At 39.1% G+C, this 25,848-nt stretch overlaps 2 protein-coding genes across 2 annotated transcripts in view; one reads left to right on the top strand and one right to left on the bottom strand.

Moving 5' to 3' along the window:
- The window catches only part of LOC140935986 (uncharacterized), a 35,950-nt gene extending 34,520 nt beyond the window's left edge, over positions 1-1,430 (top strand). Inside the window, exons 4-5 of the mRNA XM_073385565.1 lie at positions 100-198; positions 1,192-1,430. Of these exons, the coding sequence (XP_073241666.1) occupies positions 100-198; positions 1,192-1,377 (285 nt within the window). The 3' untranslated portion in view covers positions 1,378-1,430. The remainder of the gene's footprint in view (positions 1-99; positions 199-1,191) is intronic.
- Positions 1,431-2,796: 1,366 nt separating this feature from the next.
- LOC140933797 (uncharacterized) lies at positions 2,797-19,807 on the bottom strand. Its single transcript, XM_073383447.1, has 14 exons — positions 19,648-19,807; positions 19,069-19,137; positions 18,134-18,172; positions 17,537-17,593; positions 16,471-16,920; positions 15,689-15,721; positions 14,473-14,490; positions 14,296-14,313; positions 12,858-12,995; positions 11,719-12,141; positions 10,894-11,074; positions 9,209-9,426; positions 8,520-8,648; positions 2,797-4,788 (listed from the first exon to the last, which is right to left on the bottom strand). Exons 1-14 carry the CDS (start codon positions 19,700-19,702, stop codon positions 4,544-4,546), a joined length of 2,073 nt encoding a protein of 690 aa, XP_073239548.1. The 5' UTR covers positions 19,703-19,807; the 3' UTR covers positions 2,797-4,543.
- Between the last annotated feature and the right edge of the window lie 6,041 nt (positions 19,808-25,848).

Below are 25,848 nucleotides of genomic sequence, written 5' to 3'. Positions count from 1 at the left end.
TGGCTTCAGGCGATGTTACCTAATGCTAACCTTGTAGCCCACGTAAGGAGCAAATGACCTTGATTCAACATTAATTACTGAACCTTTTCTGCTTTTCAGTCATACTTGTACATGACCCAGCTTCTGAACCGAAATGGCAATGAAGCGAAAGCCGAGAATGCCTTTAAAAACGTGTTCGCCAGCAGTCAAAACTCAAGAGTAAGTGCGGGCTGTATGTTGTCCTTTATTACTTTATTAAGTCTGTTGGTCTAAATAAATCGTCTTGCCCTTCTGAGTTCTTATCACTTCACGTACACTGCCGGAGCACGTCCCCCGTTACAAACTAAAAAACACTAAAACAACGAGTTTAGTTTCTAAATCTTTGACAAAGACATGAATAGGAAAGAGAACTCATTAAAGACAAATAAAATAAAATGATCCTTAGTCATGTCTAAGTGCGTTATGGATTGACTGTAATCCGAATGAAGGGTAAAATGCCATAAACTCTAGAAATCACTTATTTTGGCGTTCATTGCACTGCAATATCTAAAATCCAGCTTCAAGAATAATATCAGCCTGATGAATGTAGCGTTGTCTTCTCTATATAGGTAAAGGTAAAGCGACCATACTTTACGTTGATTTCTCGTGACAGTAATTCAACTGATAAACATTTTACCCCACTCTTTCCATGCTCCGTCTTAACGGTATTTAATCAAAGCTAGTCGAAGGTACACAGAGCAAATTTGAAGCAAATCCATTTTTTCGTCCAATATGTCACCGTGGATCAAACTCGGGATCTTGCATACTGAAGGCCGCGCACCAACCAGCCGTGCCATCCTTGCTGCTATAAAACCATATGGCCATATTAAAGGTATTATAAACAGAATTTGTAGAAAGTGGAACTACTCTCCAATTTTTTTGCAACAACGTTTCCAAACCAGCAACAACATTTCAGGTTTGATTCGTGAGTGGTAACACGCGAATCGTTATTCGACTTGTTTTGCAACAGTGTCGCAAAACAAGTTGCACATTTTCGTTGCCTGTTTTTCCGTACCTTAAACGACAAAGTTTTCACAGTCGGATAACTACCTCACGCGATTGCGTGAACACCCCACTTTCTCTGCCACCTTTTAGGGGCAACAACTCGTCCACGCCTGTGAAATTACTACCGACAGCAGCAATTGTGATTTCTACTAATCTTAGCATCTACAGTTTGCAGAGTACAGTTTGGGTGATGGCAAAAATGTCCATGGTACCATAGTGGCAGCTGAGACTAAGCTCAAGAATAACGTCAGAAAAGGAGCTTATCTTGTGTTCATGGAAAGCGAAAAGTCACTCAAGAAAGAGATAAAAGAAACACAAGAAAAGAAGAAAAAAGATATGGAAGAAAAGGTTTAGCTTTTGAAATCAGTTGCGTTTGTTGTGTGGTATTATCAGTCACTGACCAAGACGTAGGTGACTTCATGAGCCCGCGATTCTTTCCACCTCACGCAGCAGTGAGGTGGAAAGAATGCAAAGTACTATTACGGGAACTAAATGCGTCAGTTTCGTGCATAAATTTTTTTAGGTTCTAGAAACTATCAAATTACTTAAGTACGCAAAGCGATAAAATAAATCATCATTTAATTAACTGATTTGTTTATGTTGCAACAGTCTATCTTTCTGGAATCAGCCGAATCAGCACTTTTTTGCTCGAACATCTTGTTCCGCAACTTGACATTGGTTTTCTTTTATAATTAATTTCTTCCTATAGAGTTAACTGCATGTTAGCGAAGAAAACCTATATAGTCAGATGAATTAAAACGATTGGGTATAAAAGAACAGGAAATTTTTAATTAAACGGAGAGAGAAAGGAGGAGTAAAAATGAAAAAGAGAAAGTCAAGGAGATAGAAGCTAACACCAAGAAAGACAAAGAGAAGGAACAGAGTGAAATTGTAATGCAGTAACCGAGTAAAAAACTCAGTTAAAGAAAGTGTAAGTCTGTCTGTCTAAATAAATCGTCTTGCCCTCCTGAGTTCTTATCACTTCACACTGTCGGAGAACGTCCTCCTTTACATATAACTGGTGCAGAACTCGCGGCCCCAAACGGCTGGACAAGCTAACTTTTCTGCAGAAACGATCATAACCACTTTAACAGTACATTTATACAGCCTTTCCAGGATACCACGGGTGCTGTGTAACACCAATGAATGGCTTCAGGGAAAGAGCCAGTTTAATTGCCGTCATGTTAATTGAGGCAGTACGCATGCAAAAAACTCGTCATTTATGTCACACTCAGAAGTTAACTTATTTTTAAGGAGGGAGGTGGTATGAAAGACCTAAAAAACAGACTCTAAAAGGCTAGGGTGTGTTTGTCAGATTTTCATTAAAGAGGATCTGGTGCTCCAAAAACATCTTACGAAAACTAATTAAAAAGCTGACGCTGCTGTATAAAACACTGATAGTGCCAGTCTTACTAGTATATATAAGAGTGAGAAACATGAGAAATGTAGCCACCATCGTGCATGCTTGACAAGTTACGCACAAGTTAGACAATCAGTGGAATAGAAAGTGGAATAAAATACGCGCAGATGATAGTTTGAGTTCTTGATTTATCTGCGCAACATGGACCTTTATTATCGCAAGGCTGGCGTTAGGCGACCCGACTGTCAGCGAGTACTAAACATTTTTGCCTAACTTTCTTTGTTAAACGAACTTGAATAACACGTACTAACACCTTAATAAGTGGAATCTAGTGAGAGCCCATAGGATGTCCGCTTCTACAGAGATGTAGTTTTTGCCGTATTGGTTTTGCAATTAAAATCAATATTCAACTGTTTTAGTTATGAAACTTTTTGTTAAGTTTTTAATAGCACAATTATTATATCATTTACAATCAACAAAAAAGAGAGCTATAAGTGAAATTTAAGTCTATCCATAACGTCATTAGCAACTTTGAACACCAAAGATTCCTAACCCTTTGAGACCAATTATTAACTAAACCGACTTTTTCCTAGCGACGTCTCGAAGATACGCATGGAATCAAGAAGCGGAAATACGTACTTTCATACATGGGGTCAAAGGGTTTAGAATCATTGGTAAAACTTAAAGAAAATGTACACGAAAAGACGGCTAGACTAGTAAATAACTTGGAAATTAATCAAAACTAACCAAAGTTGGGGACATTTTAAGAATTCTTACAAGCTGTTTACGCATCGCAGTATTGCATAACCCGAATTACACGCGGAGAATACTCAACGGAGTTTTATACGGGTAGGTTCCGCCCCAAGGTCCAACCTCTTACCCTTTTATATACCATTTTTGACACAAAAGGCACCCCTTTCGTAAACCTTCTGTTGAAAAATGGTAGCCCCTTAACATACCTACTTAATACGAATAAATGACTAAAACAGAAAGTCTTATCATTTTCTTGTAACGTTGGACAAGTTAAGATGATCTAGGCATAAGGTGCGTCTGTTCGGAACAGTAGGGACTTTACGATCCGACGATGCGATGACAGCAAAAACGTCGCTTGAAAAGTGAATTTACGTTCTTCCAGTCTTAATCGCGATTATTCCTACCCATTTATTTTATCACAAGTAGGCGAACCCCCCAAGAGTTGAATTCCTAGGATCCCTTTCCAAGTTGAAAAAGAGAAATAAAATTTCGTCGTCGCTTGTTTACGCGTCCTCCCTAAAATGTAAAATAAGCCAATTTCTGGTCGTAGTCGTGCAAAAACGGCAAAGAAATGCAAAAAAATATTCTTCCTTCTAAACTTAGTGTTTTGTTGACGTTCTCGTTGCCATCGTGTCCCCAGATCTTAGAGTCCCAAGTTTCACCAAAGGCCCTTTTAAAACTTAAATGAGAGATTTTCCTACCCTTTTATATACTTCGTATCTTGAATTCCCTACCGTTTTACATACGTGATTCCTGGAAAAGGTACCCCTTTTCGGCGGAGCCTCCCGGTATAGGGGGGAGTACCCCTCCGGGGAGTTACACAAACAACGGAAATGCTCCAACGTTGACTTTGTGTCTTCCAATATTTTTTGCTTTTAAGCAAAAAATACATTTTCCACTTCAATTGGATACCACCCATTTATTTTTTCTTAGAACGAGATCTTAAAATAAAGATGGAGGAAAGGGTGTTGAAGTCTTTGACTATATATAATATTATTCAAAACTCTTTTCAAGAATCTCCAAGGGAAACCGGACGGTAAGGGACAACCTGACTTTCGTTAATGAGCCATAATATAATTCTCCTCCCTGTTTTAGCCAGAGAGGCCCCCTTTTCATTTTTTTTTTCTGTGAAAATAAAACTAAGCATGTTTGTACTTTTTTTTTTCCTTTTTAGAAAACATAAGTTTTTTCTATTCTAACTTCATGCATTACGTAATGAAAGTATTGGTTCTCACACTTGCTCACACTAGCTTTGGCTAAGAAAGAAGTCATGGATCTATATTCCCGCGTATTTTCCAGTAAAGCTATTTTGTTTTTCAACGGTGAGAGCCTTTTTACGCTACCCAATAAAACTATATTTGTTACACAATGCTTCCATTACTTGGACATGACAATTAAAACAGTGCTCTAGAATTTCCAAACTTTGTGCGGAGACCTCTTATTTGGTTTGTCCGGAATGGTGCTGGCCGATCGACCTGATCCTGAGGCAGAATCTTCTCTTTCATCGTCGTCGTCGTCATCTTCTTCTTCTTCTCCGCTGTCCTTAGAATTCTTCTGAGCTTTCACAGCCTCCCGAATGGCGTCCTCGTCGGCTGTCTCCTCCTCATCTTCCTCTTCAGCTCCGCTTGATTTAGCGTCTTTTAGTTCTTCAGCTGCAGCAAAAATAAACCGTGCTTCAATATCTGAACTCCTAGCTGGATGAAGAGGGCACTCAAACAGCGTCTACAAAGGCCTACTCTGGGACCTAAAGTCGCCTAAAGTCGCCCAAAGTCGCCTTAAGTCGCCTAAAATCGCCTTAAGTCGCCTAAAATCGCCTTAAGTCGCCTAAAGTCGCCTTTAGTTTCCTTAAGTCACTAAATCATTCAAATCTTAACGAGGTTCAAATTGTCTTGTAGTTATTACTTTTTTAGTTTTCTATTTCCAGAATGCATGATTTCTCATAAAGTGTGTAATAACCCGTGTTCAATAATATTAGCCACAGACCCACCCCACCCCCCACAAAAAAACTTCCACAGTGACTTAAGACCCATTAATTTCCTCTCCAGCCCTCTAATTTATACATTTAATTACTTTACACAATTTACTACATGTAATAATTAGTCGTAAGCAATACAAGAATAATCATTCCTGTATTGTTTATGCAAAAATAACAACATATAGTACACAACTTTATCCAGTCACTTGTGCAGGTATTTTATTAATTTCATCCGGGAGGTTTGTCTCATATTTCTGAGTAAAAATATTGTTTAAAAAGGCATTCAAAGGTTCAAGTTCTAGCTAAATTACATTAAATAGTGTGCAAAGAGAGCAGACAGAGTAGTGTCCAGGCAATAGCCCTGGGGTACTGGATTTTATGATTGGGCTAGTGAACTGCGTTTTTAACTTGCCTGGCTGGCAAGTAAAGTTTTTTTAGGGAATTCAGATTACAGAAGAACTGTAATCAGTCCCATTCATAAAAAAAATTGGGGTTAGTCAAAATGGCTTTCAGGCTAGTGTATGCTAGGCAAGCTGTAAAGCTGACTTTCTTTGCACCCTGAACAAAATATAGTTAAAACTCTTTTCTACTGCTTTGTGAGAGTCCAACATTGAAAGACATTTCAAGTTGCTAAGATCAATACAGGTAGGTTGAAGGGAGAAAAAAAACAATTATTGCCGCCACAACATTAATCTAAATTTTCTGGTAGTTAATACAAGTCTAAAGGTCAATCGAAAAAAGTGTCCATGTAAATTACCGACCCAGATTTTAAGAGCAACTAATGATAAGTTTTTTCTCCAGCACACAACCTCTATCCATTTATCATTGACAGAAACACAATCACTCTCATAAACTTGAACACTTAGCTTAGCTTGTACAGTCGTCTTTTTAGGTCTTCCCTTCCAGACAGAAATTCAAGCTTTTTACATCGAAGGTGCGTAATACTGCTCTTTGTTTATGTTGTCGTGATTGCTCCCTGCCAAACGATTTGATTTAATCGACCATTATTGATGAAGAACGTAGAAAAGCCAAATAATACTGTTCTTTTCTCCACGTTTATGGCCGCCCAGAACGTAGTGTGTTTTGATCACGTGACTAACTGGTCTGGAGGCGGGGACAGGGCGGGACCGAGAAACCATGGAAATCCTGCGACTGCAGTGGAATTCTGGGAGAAGCAAAATGGCGGATAGAATGTTGTACCTCGCGTTTTCGTTTAAAGATCTCCTTTTAAATGGAAATTTCTGACATAATAATGGAAACGTTTACACTTGGTACTGCCACCGGTTTAAACATGACGCATAATGCTTCCTTTTGTGCTGAGAGCGTAAACGCTGCCGCGTGGAACAGACCGGGCGAGGTTGGTTGAAGCTAAGCTTAGTTGTTTCTGCTGGTGCATAAATGCACTCATGAAATCAACCCGACTGGAAAGTTTCCAGAGAGACCATGGATAAGAGAGTACGGTTCACTAGCGAAGCAAGTATTTGGAAGTGTTTTGTTTGACTGAGACAGGAAAGGAGCAATATATATACGGCGAGAACTACAAACTTTTTGTTTTGAATTCAATTGGAAAAACATCCTCTTAGCCAAACGTGTGGGGACAAACATTGGGAGAGCAACTGCCAAGACATACAATGGGGATCGTCATTTCCATAATGTGCGATATCGATAAGTGATTTTAGATGTTTTAAATTAATTACTTAAATGTTTGTTGTCAAATTATGAAAAAAAAGACACTTCAATATAAAGTTTTTGCTACAAACCAGCTCACAGTATTTTACATAGATGTATTGAAATACTCTACTTTTAGGGTTTTATTTTTTGGAAAAAGAAATGCAGGAACCATTGATTTTTTGTCCCTTATATTATGAAATAATGCATTTAAAGACCAAGAGAAAATTTACCCTTTTGGTTGCTTCTAACTCAGATTTTGTCTCTACTAATGTAATACTAAACCAACACCCTTGATATTAGCCTGTGCCACACATGGAACTAAACTCTGGGTTAAGTCCATCTGCAAAACAGCGGCAAAATCTTAGTTCTGGGCCCCTTGTGTGTGTATCAGGATTAGAGAACATGCCAGGACTGGACTGTTAAAAATGCCATTGTCCATTTGCCAATCATGTTGAAGGGGAACTCAAAATGCTGGTAATTCATTTAGTGCATCAGGGCCTAGAACAAGGATATTAGAGCTGCTTCGCAAATGTTACTAGCCACGGTTAGAATACACCTGCAACACAAGCTACCTTGATATTTAATGTTCAAAATATTAGGTAGCTGAGATTGTTGAAAATTTGGAAGACTAATGTAGATGTCTTCAAGACTGAATTAACTTATGCTACAACATTGTGTCCTTAGAGAGGTAGTGTTATCAGATTTTGATTTTGTATACGTTGTAGTTCATTTTTATTTCAGTTAATTTTTATTTTTCCATCGTTTCTGGGTATGGTTATGTATGCTAATGAATTTAAAACAAAGGAAAACCAAAAATTAACTGAAATTAAAAATTAACTACAACATATTCACTAACATGTAACTCACCTAATGTCACCTTTTTCTCCTTAAGTCGCCTAAAGTCGCCTTAAATCACCTAAAGTCGCCTTAAATCGCCTTAAGTCGCGCAACATTTTGACCAAATTTTCCTAAAGTCGCCTTAAATCGCCATAAGTCGCCTAAAATTACGGCGACTTAAGGTCCCAGAGTAGGCCTCTACAAGTTTTAAATTGTAATTTTAAATAGGGCAACAGGCGATCATATGATTCTCTAGCTCTTCTAGAAAAGGATCTAAAAGCTGCAGTTATGAGATGGGTGATTTTTTGCTCAATTTCATTATATTTGCGGCTACAATACACTGATGAGTTCCAAAGTGGTCGAACCAACGATGTCCTCATTTCGCTAGGCGCACCTTTTCATCACTCTTTGTCAAACTATGACGCATTGCGCCACAAACTAACTGCACCATATGCATGTCCCATCTTTTGGGATCAATTAGAAAAAGAGGGCAGTAACACTGTCACATCGCAAACCTCCAATTCAATGAACTAGTGGAAAAAGAACAAGAAAAAGCACCCGATGCAAGTTTGATCAAATCAGTATTGTTGCGTTAAGAGTCAATTTTCCCTTTTGTCACAAATACAGTCGTTTTCAGTAACACGTGCAGGACAACGACATGGTACCAAATTATTAACTTAATGCGTGTTTACATGGAGGTGGGAGACCCCTGGTAGGTGAGGTAACCCGCTTAGGTGGGGTAACCCGCTTGTCCGTATAATCTCTCATTTTAATTTGGTCACGTTAACATAAAAGGTTGGGTGACCCTCCTCGGGTTACCTCACCTACCTGGGGTCCCCCACCTCCATGAAATCAGGCTCTAACTCTTTCTTCAATGTCATTTTTTTGTGTCTTACTTACCCAAGCTCACTTTTTTCTTGTGTTTTCTCACTTTGTTTTTCTTTAAAATGTGGTATTTAATGTGATGTTTGTGACTCTTGACTTCCTCGGCTTCATCTTCCTCATCGTCATCTTCATCATCTTCTGGTTCTATCAATAGAAAGAAATGAACTTGTAGTATAATATAAGTGCAAGATTCGCCTAAAACACACAACGGCTAGACAATTTGGACATTTTCGTCCCTGGCGATTGACGAATACTTCCCAAACTATTGCAAACGATTGCTGGATCTTTAAGACACTTGACATTGATTTCATGATGTGTGAAGAGAAAGACGCCCCACTACCTAGCTTCTTACTCTTTTACCTTTCAATCTCTTCCCTCCATCTTTTCATTTTATCAGTTTTTGTTTACTCTCTAGAATCAGTGCAAAGACTAGAAGACATTGATGTGAAGCATAAAGAGAAAGTACCGAAAACGAAGAGAGTAAAACAATGGAATTCTTGTTAACTACAAGGATAAAATTTCAGTAAGCTAATAAAGAGGCTCGTGAGACTCGATAAAATGGAAGCGCAAGGAATTTACCATTCAGTCAAACAAGTCTCTATTAGTCTATCAACTCTAGTAGATATAAATCTTTCGATCCTCTAAGCCAACTCCTTTTGTTTGCTGAGTGTTAACCCAACTCTGATCAGTTATCAGTCACTTACTAAGCTTCTTCTTGCAAAGAGCGTAGAATTTATCATCACAATGGAAATTTGACCACTGTCCATTTTGATCTGAGGCAATGCAGTCCATTTCCTGTTCAGCTCTTTCGTCTTTCATGTAATCCATTTGTGAATTCATGGATTTATAAGTTAAGTTTGCGCCATCACTCCACTGATAGTCACTTTCGTTCTTCAAGTCGTTAAGACCAATCCAAGTATATCTGTGTAAAAGCAAAGGCAAAAAATTACAATGGACTGTCCTCGGTTAATACAGTCACAAAGAGGACATACAATAACAGGCTCTCAGAAAAACAAACTTATCGGACACATGACTTAGGCATGTTTCAAACGACGTGCTACTGCCGTGCTAAGCTGGCGCGACTGTAGCTTGACTGCAGCATGACACTAGCACGACTTGGTTTCAGACGTCGAATTTAATTCAGTCGAATAGTACGGCTTTTGCCGAAAACAAAACACAAAAATAAAAAAAACAGTTAAGCAAACTTTTAAATGTATTCTAATGTATTTATAATTTATGAATTGAGTTCGGCACGGCAGTAGCGCGACGTTTGAAACCCAGTCGAGCTACTGCCATGTAGCACGGCAAAGCTTGCCGCGCTACACGGCAGTAGCACGACTTGGTTCCAAACGTCGCGCTACTGCCGTGCTAAAGTCGAATTTAATTCGATCAATTGAGTTCGGCACGGCAGTAGCACGAAGTTTGAAACGGGCCTTATAGAGCTTAAGAAGAAGAAGAACAGTAAGACCAAAGACTTCAGCATAAATCCAAGGAATTCAAAGCTGTGTAGTAGAAGGAAGAAAACTTTGTTTAAGGGCTTCAGTACAGGGGCCAGACAAGCGAAAAAAGACGGACGTCAAACATGTCACGATATTTTGCTACTTTTTTAAGTAATAAAGTCGTATTAACTCATAGAAAACTGTCAACATTTTAACGGAATACAATGTCTACAATTGGCACATGATTGTAAAGCGAGGTTGACGATATAAGAGAGTTTGTGACTAGGGACACATAAAAGTGACCATTGTCCTTATTAACCGGTGTTCGTATTAAGAGGGTCGATTTTAGAGAAAATATACCAACGAAACTGTTTGCTATAAACGGGTGTCTGTAATAAGCGGGAGTCCGTAGAGCGGGACTCCGCGTCAGTTCATTTTCACTGAATAGCACTACTTCTTTAGGGGTCATCCTGGGCCTGTTACTTTGTCTGGATGATGAGGCTTACGAGTAAGATCGCGGATCGAGGGTAAGAGGCGAGATAAAGGACTAGCCCTCCATGTTGGGGAGATTTCGCAGTGAGTATCACCCACAATTCCCACCCCAAGAATTAATTGATTATGATAACAGCAAATTATTCTATTGATCCACTCTCGGCGTGGGGAAAAGAACCAGATTATGACTTCTGTAAGACCAGCTTTCGACGAATTATGGTTGATCCACCTTGATAAAGTAATTACTTTTGCAAAGAAGCGCAGAAACTACATCTAGTAAGCAGATCAAAACTCTTGTTACGAATGAAAGTTAAGATAGGTTCGGAGAAGCGCATGCGAGAGACTACGGTCCTTGATTGACCTGATTGTTTATCAAAGCCGCCCAAGCCGCCCAAGCGCGTGGTCTATACACCCAACAGGTTATGATTTTACCAAATATACTTTGAAGAGATACCTACCCGCACAGCTGGACTTGGTTCTTAACAAAGTCTGCTTCCTCCTCCCCCCTGATGGAGCTGAGATCAGCGCCGTATTCACCGCATTTGTCTCTTGCGTCATGCCAGGTCATGAATTCGGTTATCAACTTGAAACAGTAGACACCTTGATCAGTTGCAAAACGTCTCCAGAAAAGAGGACACACTGTAAAAAAAGCATTATGTTAGTTTTCATCTGTCGTTTATAAATAGATGATCTAAAGGTAAAGGTACTCCACAGTACGGGAACATAAGCTATGCCGGTACCTTAACCTAAGAATTTCGATTCTCCCCAATTACGATATTAGTTCACTTCAGTGTCATACACTGTAGTGGAGAGAAGCATTGCTAAACGGTTTCTTGCCTATTGTTTTGAAATTGACATACAGATTTAAAAAAAATCAAAGACCTTGTCACCGCACGGCTGTGAATAATTTATATTTTGGAAATGATTAAAGACGTGCTGAAAAAACAGATGGAAGAAACGAGCGTCAAGCATGCCAAGGTTATGATTGAGTATGTGCTAAGGTCTTCCATGTTTGGACCCCACGGACCCAGGTAATTCATGCGCATGCTTGTTAGGACTGATCTGTTTTGGTTTGGCAGTTGGTGGTTCATTAGTTCCCTAACAAAACTAAACGATTGTTATCCTTTCAAATTGGGATCCACATAAAAGGGACATTACTACCACTTCAGAAAGAAAATTGGGATAAACTATCTTTTTCCATCGCAGTTGATTTAAAGACTAGAAAATAAAACAAATATTATACGATTACAACCTATGAGCGAATCAAGTCGCTAACCACCTACTTTGATTGTTGAATCTTTTATTGCTTTTTCCTTTAGTGTTTTCAATGATCCATTTGGTAACGTAGGGTCCACCATACGCATCAGCAGCCTCTACGAACATCTTCTTAGACACAACGTTATCTTGTCCTGATTGGTGGACCACGCGGATAGAATTCACAGCAACAGGCTGTGAAAATTCGTAGCCAACGAAATCCTCGCCTGGACCGTGTTTATACCATCCATTTGGAAGCCAGTAGGTGGAGGTCTTGTTATCAAACACACTTTTAGGGTCATATCCTAGGTAACTGGAGCTGGCGAACGCTTTAGTAACATCTGAAGTATCCAAAGGATGTTTTGCGTGCTTGTCAGAGTAAAACTTAATCTGGCTTATTACCCAGGATCTATCCAGATCTGCTTCGTTGACAATTCTCCAGAATTTGTGTCCTGTTGAGATGATGAACACATTGTACGATCATTTAACTCTTCAAAAACATATTTTGTCTTACTATTTGTCAAAGCCACCCTGCTTGATGCCGGAGCAGCTGCTTCAACTCTTTATAGCGATGTTACAAGGACGGTTTTATTAGCAACAATGTTGTCACAATGAAGTGACGATTCGAAACAATCAGGGAGCCTTAGCATCGAGGACGTCGACGGCAACGAAAACGTCAAGAAAAATTTTGACGTAGCTTGTTTGCGTCTTACGTAAAACTTGAAATTAGGCATTTTCACTTCGTAGTCGTGCAGTGACGGCAAAAAATGTAAAAAAAAAAAATCATGATGCACGTTGCAAGTTGTTGCTCTGCTAAATAAACTTATTGCTTTTTTGACGTTCTCGTTGCCGTTGCCGTTGCAACAATGTCGCAGAAATTCGTCAGAGATTCTTCTTCGAAAAGTCGAAATGTCGCAGAGATTCTTCTTATTCCGCTTACACGGAATAAGAAGAATCTTCCAATTTTGATCAAGCACAAGAAAAGGAACATTTTTATCCCTTTGCGTATACATATGTTTGAGCTTGTGTGCCGGATACTGAAACAGAGTTACTGAGTTGATTTTTATGTATAACGGAAACGTGTCTAACTTAGTCTCTAAACATTTATCACTTTGGTCATTCTGAAATGCGTTATTGCTTATGAACAATGTTTATTTATAATACTCACCGACATTCTCAGACGAGTCACACCAGTTGCAGGAATCTTTGCAGTAGTTGTACATGAAGTGGTGGTTTTCTTCACAAAAGCAAGGGTTCCTTGCTTTCAAACAGAAGTTGCTTGCTCTTTCGTCATCTATGCAAACACCTAAACAAAATGTTTAAAAAAGAGAGAAGTCTGTCACTACTACAGTAGGCCATTTCCGAATTTCCCCTACACGCAATTTAACTCATTTCCTGTGAATGGTTGTACTGTCATATTTAACAATTATTCCTCGAGCCCGAATGGGCATTGAGTCAATAGCCCATGAGGGCGAGAGGAATAATTGTTTTAGTAAAATGCAACTAGTTGGTAAAAAATATCGAGAATAATAAAAGTTTAGCTAGTTAAAGCTAGCCTTTAATCCTTGTTTTGCTGCCTAAAAGCCCGCGCTTTTCGCTACTAGGGGGCTATAACATATAGCCTAGTAGTAGCTCAACGAATCAGAACGCAGCATTGATAATAGACCACTAGTTGGATTTCACTAAAAAAAATTACAGTCCAACCTCTATCTATGACCACCTCTAACAAGAGACCACCTCCCATCAGCGACCACTTATTAAATGACTTCAGTTCAGTAGAACTTCCTGAAAAAGACAACTTCTACTCCCTTTTTGGATGATATATCGTGCCTTGGAAATTACATGCAATGAATTATTCTCCACAATTCCTCCTAAGTGAATGTCAAGCGGCCACTAGATCTTCGCAATTTTGGTAGTAACTTGCGGGTGGTAGAATGTATTGTGAAATCAACAGCAAAGCGAGGCCTAGTGCAAGATAAACGTTCTTTTATCCTAAAAAGCTATAAAAATTGTCGCAGCTCTTGTGAAATTCTGTTGAACCGACAGGGCCTGAAGACACGATCCGAAAATCCATGCCAGCTTTTTCGAAAGCGCCTGCCTTACTTTCGGCCATCTTTAAATTAATAAGAGGCAAAGGTCGCGTTGCAAAAAACATCTTAAGAGTAGGAGAACTCGTAAATATTATTTCAAGACAATAGGTTATTGTTCCAGAACAGAAGGTAAGAGCTCTCAGGCTCTGCCATCTTACGATGCAACCTAGCAAAGGCCCTTGTCCGTAAAAGGTGCTCCTGAATACATTTATATTGAGGACACTATTCAGTACTAGCCCCCCCACTGCAGACGGAACCGGGATTTCTACATGGTTATCTGAACAACACAAGGGTCTAGCCGTTAGCAGGGAAATTATCTTCAATTATCCTCAGTCTGTGACTGAGCTGAACAAACCCTTGAAATCTCGCTAAGCCGTTTTGCCTAGCTGCAGGGCTAACCCTGCTGCGGTTAAATGCTAACACTACCCCGGAGAAAGTAAATTCTGCCGCCGCTTAAGTTAAATCTTCCACTGTTAAACTAACTCTTTCGCAACTAAAATGCTTTTCTCCACTTACCTGCCAAATTGCTTCGTGCTATGGGAGAGAAAATAAAAAAATTAGTAAACAAATTAATGATTGTGAAAAAGGAATCAGATGACATAAACCTATAGATACTGTAGCAACACGGTACGCTTCGACTTTGGAGTCGACACATTTAAAACAAAACCTTTTTTTAGTATACGAAATACATACCTTTGCCTTTGCCTGAACCTGGATTAAAGACACAAAGATGGTGTTCAGTATTTAAAATAATCAACCCTTGCTTGAATATATTTTTATATAACTCCATTATTATTATTATTAACTTATTTTTTTCGTTTTTATAAACCTATTGTTTACAGGAGCTCCAAACGACTGTTTTCTGTAAAGTATCTGTTCGGAGAAGCAAACATTGCCTAGAATTTTCTATTACTTGAGGAAGGCTAAATTTTCTAGATGACCATTCCATTCACGTACAATTTTCGAAGCTTATCTAGTAAATTCACTGCCCAGGTAAGACTGTTTTTCGTACAAAAAAGGAAACCTAAAATTTTCGGATTCAAAAATGCGATGGAGAGAGGAATAGAAAATTCTCATTTTCGTAATACGTTTATTTGCATCTAAAATGTTTGGGAAAATAGTACTGAAGCCCTTGCGTCGTTTAGAATGCATTTATCGAGTCTTTACTCTGGATAGCCTAGAAAGTGTTTGTGTCAATGTATTTTGGAGGAAAACGTTGTTGGGTGCCCTTGTGTTTAGCTTTCAGTGCATTATTATGCCTTGCCAAAAGCATATAACCCTGTCCTATGCCTCTGGTCTTGCTTTAACAAACGGTGCGTAGAATTACTCAATGAATTACTCATATTAAAGTGGTTATGTGACGAGCATATTTCTGTTTTAGTGGTCAATTCTGTGCTAAAGTCATTACTTAGTATCTTTATTCATTCACGAAATTCTCTCCTATATTAATCAAGAAGGTATCAAACAATTAATTTTGGAGGGGAGCATTAAACAAAACATATTTTTGGTAAGTTTTGCAGGCATTGCATTGAAACTTGAAGAAGCTGGCCCATCGTTTTCAAGGTTCAATCCTTTTCCATCCTTGCCATCCGTTACAAAAGACAAGAGGAAACAGTTTCAATGTTTAAATATAGTGTTAAATAACAAAACTCAACCATTATGTATATTCATAATTTTAAGACCTGCATCTTTAGTGGCTTTGGTCAGCTTATGGGCATGTTTGAGTAATCGAGTAATCGAGGTTTAACTTAATGTTCTAACTCAGGCTCAAATTACATTTTGCCTTTACTGAAGCTTTGTCGATATCGTCCGCTTTTTAAATAATCGTGTCTTAAATGTTATTCGTTCTCGAAGTTATTGATGTTTGTGTCGTTTGTGTCTCAGCAGTGTTCATGATGCCGAATCATACCTTGACTAGCAGTAGATTTAGCCACTTGCGCAACTGAAAAGTAAAAATTTCAAATTTTTTCTAAGTTTTATGTATTGCATATGAATTCGATGGCTGTTTAGACAGTCAGTGATTTGAGTAATGGTTACTTTGTAAGTGGCTTCAAGCGGCTGGCTAGCTTCTTTAAGCACAGATAACCCAGGCGGCTCAGTGACAGCCGGCCACTGTACGATTCTTGTAAAATTGCAGTGTTCTTTGTATGGGGTAAGGATACGATCCTAAAATATTTGGTAAATACCAAATAATAGTCAATGTAACTTACTCTGCAGTTAATTGTTCTTGTCCTTAATAATGCTCGCACGGAGTTTTGTGAAGCTACGCCATTAAAGCACTGTAATTTCACAAGTTTCCAATTCGCCCTGTGGTACTATCACTCATCCTCGGTAACCTGTGCTTTAAGCTTGAAAACTTGTAATGACACAGACTGAAAAATTACTGCAAACATTACACGGTTTGTCTCATAAATGCTACAGGACATTTTTTTTCTGCATCGCGAAATATACTTCAACTCCGCGTCGGCATTAAATAATACAGTGAATAATAAAAACTCTCTTGCATTATTATTTGAAGTGGTATGATCTGTCCTATACATAGTACAGGTCGTAAGAACGATCAATGAAATGGTCCATATTTTTTAGGATTTCATTAATTTAAAAAGCTCCATATTTTATTAAGAATTTGAACGTAGCTCAGTAGGGATAATCTAAGTTTATAACTACTTCTCAATTAAAGAGACCATTTACCTGCGGAAGCGATCATAGTGGTAGCATACGCTGGATAAGGATAGGCCGCGGGAGCTGGGTACGAGTAGTACGGAGCGGGAGCTGGTGCTGGAGCTGGATTGTAGTTGAAGCTGTAGGTACTGGATGAAGGTTGATAAGAAGGCACGGACGCTCTGGCGGGGGCTGGTGCTGCAGCATAAGCGGGTGCTGCAGGTGCTGGGGCTGGTGCCGGGACAGCAGCTGCTGGAGCTGGTGCTGGAGCAGCAGCGGCTGGAGGTGATGCTGGTGCTGGTGCTGGGGCTGGAGCAGGAGCGGCTGCGGCTGCGGCTGGGGCGGGCGCAGGGGCAGGAGCGGAGGCAGCGGTGGTTGCTGAAGCTGAGGCAGGAGCACCTGCTGCTGTAGAGGTTGCTGGAGAGGCAGCAGGATATGGCATCGCTGATTTGGTCTGAGCAGTAGATGCTGTGTTGTAAGCTGAAACGTAGTTATAATCAACAGTGGTGGGGAGTACAAATTTACCGTTAAAATAATGGTGAATACTATTGCTGTCGCCTAGAACACGTTGAAGTACATTCTATTCTCTCCAGCGAACATCTGGGTGAAACAGATACCTAAAGTTGGTCCCTTCCCTTCTTCAGTCTATCCTTTGACTCTCTTTAAGATGCCTCTCTTGTAGACAGACACTTGGAACCGGCCCAGTGCTGATAGAGATAACTGTCCGGCAGAATTTAACACATTTGCAACTTAACCGCAAACATTTCTGCATTAGCTTAAAAGCACTAATTGAATTCACTAGAACATCGTCATTTGTTCATAGACACGGAGCAAATAAAAGGACTTTTAAAGGGGACTCAACTTCGTAAAAGGTTTGCAAATTGCAAACATTTAGTCTGTTATACTAGCGTGTAATTGACTGTCTGTATGCGAAAAGATGCATGTCTAGAGAAACCAGGCAGACATACGCTTTTTTCCTTAACTGAAAATGTTTTCAAGCTACGAAAAGACGAATTTCTGCCCTCAAAATCCTATGGTTTCCCTGTCGAAAAGGCCGGACGTTATTAAATGTATGGTTCTTTTTGCGACTGAGTACCTTCACTGGTGGACTGAGCCATATTAGTGTACTGTGAACCGTAGCTTGAAGGGTATCCTGATGAAATATAAACAGGTGTACACAGTGTTGGCATTGCAATTAATTACTACAAGCTACCGACATGTACAAACAAATTAACCTTTTTCGGAAATGAGTCGGTAAATTAAGCCTGACTTTCAGACATCCCTTCGAGCCGCATACACCTCTCAAGGACAGGGGTATGCGACTCGAAGAGATGTCTGAAATTCGGACCATCGAAAGATATGAATATAGATATACTTAGGAAAAAATCGAAGGCAGCGAATGGGACACGACCTTCGACGAGATAGCAAACGAGTCAGCGGCCAATCAAACAAGAGCTTAACCTGCCACAGCCAGAAATTATCGCAGCTTGAGTTACAGGTCTTTGACTAAGGAGCGGAATGACAAGCATTGTTATTATCTTTGTGTTTGGTTCTTGTGAGAAGGCAAAATAGATTGATTGTTGAAACAATAATTTCTAAACAGTTTATACAGGACGTTCTTTGTTCTCATGGCGGGAAATCAAAATGTTTTATAAACATGACGTGAAGAAAAATGACCTCATAACTTCCTTACCGCTTGGCACAGGAACCGTGTCTCTTTTCACTTGTTTTGCTGCGAAGGAAAACGAATCGAACAAGCAGTTTACATGACAAACCTTGTCCAAGCGATTTATTATTTTTTTATAAAACAGAAACTGAAAATGATTCTAATGTGGGGTGTTGTTGAATATGAAATCGTGCGCACAAGATTAACGACAAGCTTAAAGGAAAATAACCCCTCTCGTTTTCGAGGATCAATTAGGTCTTTTAAATAGACCTGATTAGAATAAAAGGATAAAGTTATATTTTAATCCTATCGCACGCTTGATTTCATTAAAACTGGATATAAAGCCATGTTAGGTTGGATTATAGGGCTACAAAGACACTGAATTTTAAACCTGAATTTTGTACGTACCGACATAAAATTTCAAGTATGCGTGTTCAGAGCTAAGGGTATTGCCCTGCTTATACCATTTTACAGAGATTTTACGGAAAGAAAGAACTCAAGACAATCCCTATAAATGTCAACTGATTTACAAAGATTTTTCAGAGTTTTTGGTCAAGTCTTCGTCTCCTCACTTCATTCCGCAGGAAAAACTAAGAGAATTTTTATGACCAATCTCGATATAAATATATCAAAAAAAAACTTTATGAAATATCTGCAAACTTTTTACAGACATGCAAGTTTTCCCTCTGAAAAAGTTTGGAAGATTTGCACTCATAAAAAGTCTACAAATTTACAATTTAATAGACATTTCACTAGCTCTGTAAAAGGTCCAGTTTTAACAGTGTGTATTTCCCCTTTTGTCCGGTGATCTTACGTCGCAGATTATGACTGCCTTTCTAATAACGCTCAAATCTAACTAAAAGGGTTTCTCGTCTCCAAATATCTCTTCCTTAAGTGACAGTATAACAATAATAATGTTCATATGTTTTGAGCGCTATATATATTAGTAAACATATACTCACTTTCTTTCTCATATGTCTGTTTTTCCGTGGATTTGTGACTTTTTGGTTTTATATGAAATTTTCCGTTAACTGCAGAAAAGTAAATTAAGAGAAGAGATTAACTGAGTCGAAGTCGCCATTGCTTATGTAATATTGATGGTTTCAAAGAACTAACAGGCGTACAATCTACGACACTTTGAGATTTTTTTAAGGAACAATTTTTATACGAAATTTTGGCTGTCTTATTAAGTTGCCTTCTCTGGATTGAAAGTTACACAACTTAACAAAACCACAAAAAGTAGCAGAAAAGCTATGAAACAAGCGAGAAAAATATATCGCGGAAATAATAACAGGTTTTGGATTTTTGGTGATTTTCTATGACTTTGTTTCGTTGTTTTCCAACGTAACTTCTAGGCCGGATCATGAAGTTTTCATTGAAGGTTAAAAGAGGGACAATCATCCAACAAAAATTATCAGAAATAGAGGCGTTCATAGGCAAATGATGAATCACTCTGTCTTTCATATAATGATATTTCATAAATAATGACATAAGATTGATCATTTGCTAATATCTTAGTTCATAGTACTTTGTAAGCTTACCTTTAACTTCTAAACAAGCTATAAATACAAGAATTAACCAGCCCGGCTTCCACATCGTTCAAAATTGCATGAATTGGTTTAACAAAATCCCTGGTTCTAAACTCTCCTCGTGATCCCAAACAAGTAGTCGCAGAACAAAGGCTTGGAACGAAGTCATTAATAAATTATTATGTATTAAAAGCTTGATGACATGTACCAGAGGAAATTGATAAACAACGATAAAGCTACCATTCTGGTCAGCGTTATCTCGGTATAGAAATAACACGTTTGAACGGAAAATGTGTGTTCAGGCAAAACAGGCTTCCAAAGCGGTCTTAGCGGTCAATAAATGCACGCATTTCATCTTTTCTTATAACTAGTTGTTGTCTTTCCAAAAACTTTTGTTTTCTGTGATATCGTGAGGGTAAATCTTCATAGTGTCAAGATAACAAAAGTTTCATGTTTTAGAATGCAGTGAGTGTGCAGAACCGTGAACGCCCGATCAAACTAACAGCTGAAGAGAAAAAAAAATAATAAGCCGTGCATTCACGTCAACACTGTAAAAAATCTGCTTGTTAATTTTTTTTTTACAGTTTATTTGTATAAAAGGTTTTTTAATTATTTCAATTTCAACTTATGTGTCAACAAGTTGAGGTTCTTTGAGGCAGTTTTGGAGCGTGTAATCAAAATCTTTCTCGTATTTTGATCCGATATTGTTAAAACACACAATGAACTCTTTCGTATTGATCAGCGTTAATAGCTAGGCGGGAATTTTCGTGTTAACAACTATTCAACACCAGTCACCAGCCTTGAAAACAAAGAAACGATTCTGGTACCTGCACCTGACTCCATTCATCGTGTTAAACGGACCAATCAGCAGCCATAATCGCTTCACGCTACAGATCTTTGACGCTTGGATTATAGAGTAGATCAAAAGATGGGAAGCCGCGCTACTCTCAAATAAGAAGAAAACTCGCGTTAACCTACAAAATTAGAGAGAATGAAAACTTGAATCTTTCCCCGCGTAGTTGAAAAGCCATCGAAGTAGTTCATTTTGAAAAACTTATAAAACTAAGAGTGTGTCAGAAATGGTGACCTTTCAATGAAAAGCAATTCGGTAATTAAGTGCGGATCGTACATTTTCACCTAAATTTTACATTTCTAGCAGAGGGGGTGAAAATCAAAACACTGAAGATTGGTAAGGTTTTCTAATAGAGTATGATAATCTTGATTATCCTTATAAATTTTCAAGACTTTTTGCTTAATATCGCCTGTATTAAGCAAAATGTCTTGTCTCCAGAGATCATTGATTATATATGTAAACGTTCTGAACATGCTTAAAGTCGGCAGGGTGGGTTCTTGGAAAATTTTAAGCTGACGGGTGCGGTGTTAATTGTATTCTTAACCTCTGAGTGTGCTAAGTAGAAAGTTTCATGTGACACCCTCTCCCATTAACAGCATTTGAAGCAAGCATCACTAATTCAAAAGGGACCTTATGAAACTACAATGGCGACGGCAACAGGAACCTAAAAAAGTAATAGGTTTAATGAGCAAAACAACAACTTTGCACGTGCATCACGCTTTTTTGTCAATTTCTTTGCCGTCCCTGCACAACTACGACGTGAAATGACCAAAGTTCAAGTTACTTGAGAACGGAAACGGCAAGACGATGAATTCTACCATCTCTGTCTTAACTCGGGCGCGGTCCCGACATTTCCCTGCACGACTACGACGTGAAAATGTCCAGATTCCATAGTTTATGGAGAACAGACAAAAAGCAAGTGAGCTGGAGTCACTATTGGTTTCGGCCCCGTCCACAAGTATCCCAATATTTTTAATCCGCAAATTTTTCTTTGCGGATTCAAAAATTTCCACGTGCACACATATCCGTATTCAAATCGAATTTGCCCGTCCACACGTATCCGAATTCACTCTCAATTCGTTAGCCAATTTGTAAAGGGATTTTCGGCTCATGCGAAAATTTTCTCGCCATTCTTCTTCAATAACTGTCTCGCTTACAAACTGTCCCACCATTCTGCGTCCAGCCTGCGTGGCTTGCGTTTGAAAAGGAAGAGAAAGGGAGTTTTAGGCGCGAAAGAAACGCGCCCCAAACCACCTTTCCTTTCTTTTTCAAACGCCTGCCACACAGGCTATTCGACGTCGAATTCTTCCGTCCGATGTGGAATTAGGCGTCAGAATGTCGAGCTCCCGTTTGCGATGATAAAGAGGAGAAGTCGTTACGTCACGTTGCCATGGTAGCAAAATTTCTGGATGACAACAACCGAAAGCATCTCTTTTATTAAAATGAAGTGAATTCGCACTGTTTCAGACTTCACCGATCTTATCCAATTTATTTAATTTGTCAAATTTCGGCAAAATTTTCTAAGATTGAATCCAAGAGGACCGCATCTAAGTTTAGAAAAAGAAAAAATAAATTTTTCTTTTGTGTTCACTAAATCCATAAAGCGGGCGCGTGAAATTAGAAAGTTTCATGTCACAGTTGTGTAACGACAGCTAAGAAATGTCATTCAAAAAAAGCGTGATGCACGTGCAACGTTCTCGTTGTCGTCAACGCCGTCGTTACTTAAGCTCCCTATTGTTGTGATGGAGAAATTTAGCTACCATGGTAACGTGATGTCATACTTCTCCTCTTTATTGAAGTGTACAGCCGTATATCTCAAAAGTAGCGAACGCAACGGCCGCCCAAAATTAGAAGGATTTGTATGGGAAAAACAACTCTTGCCACCCAGCCGCACGCTTAATTAAGTGGTTTTCCATACAAACCCTTTTAAATTAGGAAATTTTCAAACTGTCTTACAATGTTTCGTAAAGCATTATGGGGTTCAAATCTCTTTTTTAATTCATAACAGGCAGTTTGAGCCCTTAAAGTGGTAAAGGAAAGATCTAACGACAGTTTAAAAATGACGAAATTTACAAGGATTTGTATGGAGAACCACTCAAACGTCACTGGGTGGCAAGAGTTGTTTTTCTCATACAAACCCTTCTAGTTTTTGGCGGCCGTTCCAATCGCTGCTTTTGAGATGAAGGCTGACACTTCACAGGTTACTTAATTTTAATATGCTTTTTCAGTTCCTGCTAACAGAAGTTTCCAAAAGCAAACTGTTTTCATGTCTCGAGAAAGTTGATCACGTGACTAGCTATCGCAAAAGGCCTACCGTTTTTTGTCTCCTTATAGCGGAGCTCCACGCGCGCGAGCGTAGCCCCATACCCGTAAGAAAATGTGGTGATCTACCTATCCGAGAAATTTTGGTAATCACGTGATCGTACGTCCAACCGACCGTCCATCCGCACCACAGGCATACCAAAGTAAAATAATTCAATCAACAGGCATGACAACCCAAATGCAACTCGAGGTTATTTTGGCAGGAAATCGCATAGCTACCTTGTCTTGTGAAGCAAAGACAACCAACGAGTCAATAAAGACGAAAACGGAAAGCAGAAATTGTTTCTGTATCCATGTTGTGTTAAGTATTAAGCTTAGATTAATTGTTTCATGCCCACAAATTTGGAATAAAGAGAAAGAGAAAGACAGAGAAAAAGAGAATATAGGTGACAGGACAGTGAAGGTCAACGAGAAAAAGACCGACAGACAGCCAGAGCGAGAGATAAAAAAGAAAGGAGACGTTTTTTGTTAGAAGAACAACATAAACATTTTGTAGCGGCGGTGAGAAACTGAGAAATGCTAGTGGCCACCAAGGGGAATATGAGCGGCAGAGAAAAAAATAGTGAACAGGAAACAAGTACGACATTTCCTCCATAAAACTTTTAGCCAGGAAGTTTCTGGAAGTTTCACGTTGTACTCGTGCAAAACAACGGGAAAGAAAAGTACAAAACAAGAGTGCTGCACTTGCAAAGTTGCTTTTTTGCTAATTAGACCTAGTGTTGTTGTTTTTTCACCGTTCTCAGTGTTTCCTTCGCCACTTAGCATTACACGATTATTTTGTCAAATTAAACTATAAATAGTATCAAGAGCTTCGCTTTTAGCCCTGGCTAAATCTACATATTAGTTATCCACTTGATAGTGATGTATCCGGTGGATAGTGCTATCCAGCTCAAATATCCCCCGAGAAGTGATCTCGAGCGACTGGGGAAGAGGCAGTGGCAAATGTGTTTCCTATGAGTGAACGATGTACAATATTAACCAGCGAGCAATGCTCTCCGTTGGGAGGTTTTAAGGCGAATAAGTAAACCCTCACACTTCCAAGCGTGGGATTGGTTCTTAGGCTAAAAGATGTCACTCACTTGAAAAGTAGCAAATTGATTGCTTACTGGGTGAGGGGCAAGGAACGTATAAATAAGAGGCACAGGCGTTCTTTATTACCTAGTAAATAGAATATTATTATATTATTTATTTATTCTAATAAATTAACTGGAAAGATTCCCGGCCAATGTAAGTCTGATAAACAAATAAAGATTCATAATATACTTGACTGCCAAATAAGCTACCTATGGAAATTGAGTTTATAAAAATGCAAGAGCAATAAACTAAAATACGGTAAGTATTTTAGTTTTAATTAATAATATTTGTATCATCTAATTTGATACCAATAAACAATATTCATAAAACGGTTTGGTCCATTATAATGAATGCTACAATAAATGAACTCGCGACGTAATAATTATCAACGAACAAGCTTCACGTAAATCATTTGTTGCAGTCGCAACAATTTTACGGGTACATTTTCTAGAAAGAGAGATTTTGTTAGTGGCGCAAAGTAGGAACAAACTAACCAGTCAGCAACGGCCATGTGCGTTCCTGAGTTTCAGCAAAATATTTCTTTTCAAGGTGGTCACCACGTGCGTTTCGAATCTCTTTACGTACACAAGGCGTAAGGTGCAATTAATCGCTGGCGAGAAAACCTGTGCCAGTGGCTCACAGCCGTTTTAGTCTCTCTCCTGATTGGACGAGAAAGCTAGGGTCAGATCTTACCCAATCACAAAACGTGAAAGATGCGAAACCAACGAAAATGCCAAAGTTTTTTCGACATATGAGCTGAAAACCACCCAGGACACCTGCGCAAACTTACATAAAATTTATGACCAAGACAGGCACAGGCGCATCAAACGATCTCCGTGGTTTGGTTCCACGGAAATTTATGCTGTTATGATTCGGGAATGGCATACATGGTTAGATTTATCGTCAGTGTTAAGGCTCATCAACATAACCGCCGCACAACACGAGAACACGAGAAAACTAAGAAAACTTCGGTCATGTGACCATCACGCGCAAGCGTGTGGTATAGAAACAACTGACCTACTAAACACCGGTTGCGCACTCTATTCACTTACCTACAGAGATTCACGGAGAGGGTCGCAGGCCGAGCCAGGCGATTAAATAGATTCTTGTGAGATAAATCAGCAGTTTGACGAAAGAAGCATCCAGTCTCGGTAAAAAGCAAAGCATCCGAAAATGCGGGTCAACCATAAATACAAGATATGCAGTTAAGCTCTCCGCCCATAGACCGTTTTGTCGCTATACTGTGAACAAAACAATGAAATGGCGGCCATAATGGCGTCTCCATTCAATCGCGCAATCCTATGGGAGTCGAACTTTTTTCTTACGTAAAAACTTTCTCTTGTTCGGAGAAATTTTCAGAGCTGCTGGTCATGTGAGTGTAAAACGGTATGTATACAAATAAAGCGCGTTCTTAACACAGGACACCCAGTTCAACCTAATTAGAGAATCCCTGGCGATTTCTTAGTTATGCCTGATATGCATCATCATCCACGAGCAGTGTTCTTGACGAACACTAAACAAAATTAATCAGACTCAAATCTGTCGGTCTAAGTATCTTAGTAGTTCATCATTTAAGACGCCAGGTCGCTATGATTACGTAGATTCTGTTCAAAATAAAGAGGCTGATAAAACTGGTGAAAGGACGAAAACCTGAGAGCAGTTATTCCTAGACTGGTACCTGCTTGCTGGGGATATACCTGTTCACTTAAAGGTTTATCACGACTTTGAGCCAAAGCGGGACCCCAGAAATAAACTGCTTATTGATCCACGATGATCAGTGTCATTAGTTATATGGAACTTATTTACCTCGACACTTCTCTTGTCCGCCATACTGTTAAACGCGACGCATATATAGTTGGGAAATTTGACCTAAATCCATCTTTCTGTGTAGTGCATAGAATAGAGTCATAAGTGAATTAGGTCATAAATAATGAGTTTGAATTGATGTCAGTCAGAGTTGATTT

This window comes from Porites lutea, chromosome 4, assembly GCF_958299795.1.
Source record: "Porites lutea chromosome 4, jaPorLute2.1, whole genome shotgun sequence".
Taxonomy (NCBI): domain Eukaryota; kingdom Metazoa; phylum Cnidaria; class Anthozoa; order Scleractinia; family Poritidae; genus Porites; species Porites lutea.
Note: the sequence above shows the minus strand (reverse complement) of the source record. Positions and strands in the feature narration are given on the sequence as shown.